Below are 6,637 nucleotides of genomic sequence, written 5' to 3'. Positions count from 1 at the left end.
GACATCTTTAAAAAGACGCATCTTTAAAAAGACGTTCCACCCGTGAAGCTCTTTTAGATGGAAATTGCTCTTTTAGTGTGCTGAAGCGCACAGGGGAGATGGCCGTCTGCAACACACACAGGGGTAGTGCAGTCTGTTGTGTGCAACCCACTCGACACGGGAAAACCACCGCAGCTGAAGCGCCGTCCACCAGCATGAGAGCCCACGAAGAGCATGTTTGACTGTAGCTTTACTCTCAGCAGAAGGTCAGGAGCAGAACGATAGAACCGCTCGGCTCCGAAGCGAAAAGCTGAATATGCGCTGCATCTGCTGCATACTTATACTCACGCTGTGATCAGCAGCAGCTGGATGCAATAATCGCATGCCAATGTGCATTGGCTCGTTTAGTTTACACTCGAAGTGGATTGGTCTCTCTAAGCGAGATCCCAATTCGTCGTTCATCCGACGTGACGTCGAGAGTGACCGACTGAAAGGGAACTCGCGTTACCTGTAGTGCGTTACCCCCAACACTGAACACAAACATATCTTTTATTGCCCGTTTAAATTAGATCTCTTCCTGCAGTTAAACGAAATCCCTCAAACTGTAACGTCACTTTTTCTGCCGGTGACACATCTGAGTCTTCACCTGTTGGCTCACCTGTACAGGTGAAACTAGATTGGGCGACGCAGCAGATGAAAGCAGAACAAGAAAGTTGAGTTCTCATTTGTCACTGAAGGCTTCAGTCTGACAGCATGCACATTATTAAAGCACACAGGGGATGTTAAGTTATATTTATAATTGAGTGCATGAATAAATGCCTCATAAATGTGCAATTGTTCAGTGCACTTTAGGAAAAAATCGTTGTAAATGCAGAATTCCCAGCTTTGTTGACTTTCATCAGCTGCAGAAATGGAGATTGAATCAATGGTAGCAAACTGTGCACTCATAAAAGCACGAGAAGGTAAGAATATTGATTTGCCTGTTTTTCATTGCATTTGATTAACAGATGTATTTTTAAGAACAAACCAGTATCAAATGTGCTGTGAAAAAGTGTTTTGACAGATTGTAAACAGTCAAAATATATATACATAGGCTATTTTTGAAGTTGTAATTAGAACACGTTATTGGAGTAGGTTTTACAAGAAAATACTATTTCAGTCTTTGAAATGTCATGTTTAATTCAATGTGTTACTTGCTGTTTCTTTGTAACTGTTTGTGAAATTTACTAACAATTTCTAAATGAAAATTGTTTCTACACCAAATTTATTTGTGTGCACTCAAAAAAATTGGTGTCACTCAGTAATCGCTATTAGATTTCACAATTAATTGCAAATAAACAGCAAGTAACACATTGAAATAAACATGAAGATTTAAAGTAGAAACACTAAAATTGTATTTTCTTGTAAAACATACTCCAATAATTTTTGTTTAATTTACAACTTTAGAAAAAACTAAAAAAAATTTACAGTGAAGGGATTTTGTTATTACATTAGTTTAAAAAATTTAAACAATATTTTGCTGATTATTTTATAATGATTATGCTTTTATGATAGATTATGGAATATAAGTGCTTCAAAAAATAATTTCACACTGCAGTTAATTTAACATGAACTAGACAAAATAGTGTTAAAAATAAAAAATAATTTGATTGCTAATAAATGTTTAATTATGACATTTTGAAGCAGAATGACTGAAATAGTATTTTATTATAAAATGTGCTCTAATAATCTTTGTTTTACTTAAAAAAAAATTTTTTTTTGCAGTGTACAGGACCTATAAGATACACTTTTCCCTTTATACAGTCATGTAAAATTGAACCTTAAGTCATGTGTTGAGCACATTTTATGCTTAATATCTCATTCGGACACTGAGAAAAAACAAAAATTGTGATGTTTTTCAGTGTTCGGTTTAGTTCCCTGTTCCTCTGTGGGCAAAAGAAATAGCACATTCAACATATTTTCATTTGTTCTGCACCTCTAACCTGAAATACTCTGACCTCAAACAAAACCAGACGCACAATGCCTTTGACGTCAGACGGGCCTTGCATCACAAACAGGTCGGACTTCTTTCACTGCAGTGAACAGCCTGCCAACAATCCAACTAATCTGAGCTCTAAAAATAGATTCAGTTGATGTTTCCAAATATGCAAAACCTGTCATGTTTTGTCAACTTTACAACTAGACAAACTTTTTTCAGCGCTAACTGCTCGAGTGAACAGGTGTAAGTCATTCTAAAATACTTTCTCACATAATAAAGCTGTAGTTTTTTGTGTGGTGAAGAGTATTGTCTGGGTGAAGGAGTCCATAAGGTGTGTCCTCTCATATCTGATATCTACAGTTCCTACAGCTTCATTCCCACTGCTATTTTTAGCACAGGCCCATATAGTAGAAGATGCTGTGCATTCTTTTCAGTTTTACTGTCAACAAACCGTCATTCAGACAAAACACACACACACACACACACACACACGCAGGTTTGTTTTTATGGTTTATGGGGACTCTCCATAGGCGTAATGGTTTTTATACTGTACTGTACATTTTCTATTGCCCTACACTAACCCTACCCCTAAACCTACCCCTCACAGGAAACTTTATGCATTTTTAGATTTTCCAAAAAACTCATTCTGAATTATTTATAAGCCTTTTGAATTACGGGGACACTGAAAATGTCCTCATAAATCACCTTCTCGTTGTAATACCTATGTCATACCCATGTTATTATACAAATTTGTGTCCTCATAAACCACATAAACATGCACACACACACACACACACACACACACACACACACATACACACACACACACACGTGATTAATAAACCATCTATGTTTCAAAAACAATATTTCTATAGTGACTATGAGTGCACCGCATGTAACTTTTTCTCAACACCAAAAGTCACCTTCTGAAGTACTTGATAGAATAATAAACATAAATACTATTATTCATATTTCTAAAATATTTTTAGGGAGGTGTCGCTCTAGTATTGCTGAAAATTTCAAAGAGCACACTTATGGATGGCTAAAGTACCCTAAAAGAGATTATTAGGCTAATTAAATAATTTTTAATAGTATTTTAATAGCATTTAATGTACATTTTGTTTCAGTTAATGTTTATTTGATTTCAATTTATTTATTTATTTTTTTTTTTTACCTACACAGACACACATATATCTATGTTTACATCATAATAGTATTTATTGCACTTTTTATTATTTTATTTTAGTTCATGTTTATTTTAAGTATCAATTTTTATTTTTTAATTAAGTATAATCATCGTAGTAATGAAAAGCAAATTTTGATTACTAAAAATGTCAATGATGCACATTTATGGATGTCTAAACAAACAAACCCATCATTAAATGTACCTATTTAATTTGTAATATTTCACGGAAACACAATTGCGGTGTTATTTCATGTTATCCAAATGTCTTTTTTAATAGGTCTAATCATTTCTGAATGCCACATAATGGACATATAATAGATTTGATGGTTCATTACAGGTTCTTTAAAGCACTCAAATCAAAAGTGCTCTGCAGGTTCTCATATTACTTTCGACTGTAAAGCTCTTTTTTGTTTCTCTGTTTCTTCTGCTGTGCAGTAGGTAACGGTGGGAACCGCAAAGGAAGGAGTCGAAAATGGAAGGAATTTCTGCGTTTCCCGCACATAAACGAGTGCACAGAGCTGGAGGAACGCATTGGTGAGAAGTTGTTTGGGTTTGGTTTTTAAGGAGTTTTAATTCCTTTGCAGCAGAGTTCATATACAGTGACACAGATCCTGCACTGCACATATACACCAAGGGAAAACATCAAATGATCAATACTTCAAATGAATAAAGATAATGTCCTGATTGTTGTTTTTAAGCTGCAATTATATACTTGCATTTGATTGCATGAATGCACTGTATTATTTTCTGTCCTTCAGAGCGAGATTATTACAGTCTGTGTGTCAAAGAGCCCATTGGAAAACATCTCTTCCGGCTTTTCTGTGCAACCAAATCTGATCTGCAACACTGCATCGACCTGTTGGATGAAACGGTATGATCTTCTGTCAAGTACTGGGCTTCCAAAACAGGGTTTGTGAGTTAATGTAAAGCTTATCATTCTTCAAATCAAATGCAGAATTAGAATAAACAAATAAATGAAACACCTGAAATAGCACTATATATTCCATCAAATCTCTACATACAGTCAGTTGCACTGCATGTTTCAGAGTGAAGCACGGCACTTTGTTCATTTACACGCGTGCGGCTTATAATATAGTATATTTTCAGAGCGGCTTGTGCTGCATCTCTGCAAGCGCTGTGAGTTAAAAGTGCATTTGGAAATGCCAACATACACATTCATGTCATTTCTAACATTTTTCCAATATTACACCAAAATAGAAGCTTGAGGGTTTGAACGTTTCAAAGTGAAGAATATACTGCACATATTTGTATTATAGCCGGTTATTGTAAAAATGCGGCTTATAATATAGTATTTTCAGAGCGGCTTGTGCTGCATCTCTGCAAGCGCTGTGAGTTAAAAGTGCATTTGGAAATGCCAACATACACATTCATGTCATTTCTAACATTTTTCCAATATTACACCAAAATAGAAGCTTGAGGGTTTGAACGTTTCAAAGTGAAGAATATACTGCACATATTTGTATTATAGCCGGTTATTGTAAAAAGTGAACTTAGTGTTAAAACCCTTAAAAGTAGGCTAACTATTTCTATTAGCAGTAGAGTCTTTTGTTTTTTGTGTCTGAATGAAAGTCATATAAAATGTAATGTCTTGTCACAGTTCAATTTCAATCGAAATATATGGCAAGATAATCACAATACAATGTTTGCCTATATATATATATATATATATATATATGTGAAGAGTTCATTTGCAAAAACAGATAACTCAGTTTTTAACCATTCTCAGACATGTTTTTTCATTGTGCATTCCAATTAATCAACTTTAGTTGGGTTATTTTGATTAGGTTAAAAAATAACTAATAATTACAGCTAACTTAACATTGCAGTAAAATGTCACTAACTTGTCTAAACGACAAGAAAAAGGGCTAGATGACTTTCATGTGAAGGAAAGTGTTTTCACGCTCATGTATGTGTTCAGTCCTCTTGGGTGCGTGTGATTGTCGATGGGGAACTTGACAAGTGCAGCTGTGACCTGGAGCTCAACGCTTCTGAAGATATATTCAGCAACTACCAAAAGTCAGTTCCACAAGTTTGGTTATCAATGCATCTGTACATGCATGTCTGTGAGCATTGACGTGACATTTATTTGGTCTTGTAGGGCACTTCATGAGTGTCTAAGTGGAGCTCCATTTGCAGAGTATCAGAAAAGCATGTATTTTGACCGATTTCTGCAGTGGAAGATGGTGGAGAGGTTAGTGTGTTTCATTTTAAAGGGATAGCTCACCCAAAAATGAACATTTACTAAATGTTTACTCCCCCTCAGGCCATCCAAGATTAGGAGAGTGTTTGTTAGTTTTTTGTTGTTGTTTTTTTAAAATAAAAAATAAAACAAAAAAGAAGATAAACATAGATAAAGTAGAATTAAAATAGAATAGAGAGTGTTAGAGTTAGAGGGTCAAATAAAGGTGGAACAGATGTGTTTTTAGTCGTTTCTTGAAGATGGTTAAGGACTCAGCTGCTCGGATTGATTTGGGCAGGTCATTCCACCAGGAGGGAACAGTTAATGAAAAAGTCAGTGAAAGTGATTTTGTGCCTCTATCTATCTATCTATCTATCTATCTATCTATCTATCTATCATCATCTATCTCTCTGTCTGTCTATCTGTCTGTTTGTCTATCTATCTAGTGTATCTCTCTATCTATCTATCTGTCTATCTATCATCGTCTGTCTGTCTGTCTATCTATCTATCTATCTATCTATCTATCTATCTATCTATCATCTGTCTGTCTGACTGTCTATCTGTCTGTCTGTCTGTCTATATCTATCTATCTATCATCGTCTGTCTGTCTGACTGTCTGTCTGTCTGTATCTATCTATCTATCTATCTATCTATCTATTCCCACCACAAATAAAAGGTAATTGCTTTTTATCACACAATTCAGATTTTTATTTTTTTTTGCAATTGTGAGTCTATGTATGTAAGGTTCAAGTTTCTTACATTTTTCTTACAAAAGTAGATGGTTTGTACACTCTCATAAAAAACTTTGTACCTTTTTATTACCTGTTAGATGATGTATATAATTTTGCATTCTGTCCCTGTTTTCTGACAGGTCACATTCGGATCTCTGATTTAGGACTAGCCATAATCTTGAAAGAAGAAAAACTTGTGAAGGGCAGAGTGGGAACAGTGGGTTACATGGGTATGAAAATCATCTTAGTAAATCGTATTAGATATTAATATATTTATTTTATTTTATTTATTTATTTAGTCATTTAGCAGATGCTTTTATCCAAAGCGACTTACAAATGAGGACAATAAAAGCAGTCAAAACTAACAAAAGAGCAAAAAACTTGTGAACTTGTGAAGGGGAACAGTGGGTTACATGGGTATGAAAATCATCTTAGTAAATCGTATTAGATATTAATATATTTATTTTTTTATTTTAATTTATTTAGTCATTTAGCAGATGCTTTTATCCAAAGCGACTTACAAATGAGGACAATAAAAGCAGTCAAAACTAACAAAAGAGCAA

General features: G+C 34.6%; 1 protein-coding gene across 1 annotated transcript in view; it reads left to right on the top strand.

Moving 5' to 3' along the window:
• Positions 1–841: 841 nt before the first annotated feature.
• The window catches only part of grk5 (G protein-coupled receptor kinase 5), a 12,844-nt gene continuing 7,048 nt past the window's right edge, over positions 842–6,637 (top strand). The window contains exons 1-6 of the mRNA XM_016229852.1: positions 842–941; positions 3,579–3,677; positions 3,902–4,014; positions 5,083–5,180; positions 5,263–5,363; positions 6,215–6,304. Coding sequence (XP_016085338.1) covers positions 890–941; positions 3,579–3,677; positions 3,902–4,014; positions 5,083–5,180; positions 5,263–5,363; positions 6,215–6,304 — 553 coding nt within the window. The 5' untranslated portion in view covers positions 842–889. The remainder of the gene's footprint in view (positions 942–3,578; positions 3,678–3,901; positions 4,015–5,082; positions 5,181–5,262; positions 5,364–6,214; positions 6,305–6,637) is intronic.

This window comes from Sinocyclocheilus grahami, unplaced genomic scaffold (assembly GCF_001515645.1).
Source record: "Sinocyclocheilus grahami isolate Dianchi unplaced genomic scaffold, SAMN03320097.WGS_v1.1 scaffold359.1, whole genome shotgun sequence".
Taxonomy (NCBI): Eukaryota; Metazoa; Chordata; class Actinopteri; order Cypriniformes; family Cyprinidae; genus Sinocyclocheilus; species Sinocyclocheilus grahami.
This window is presented reverse-complemented; position numbering and strand designations above follow the sequence as displayed.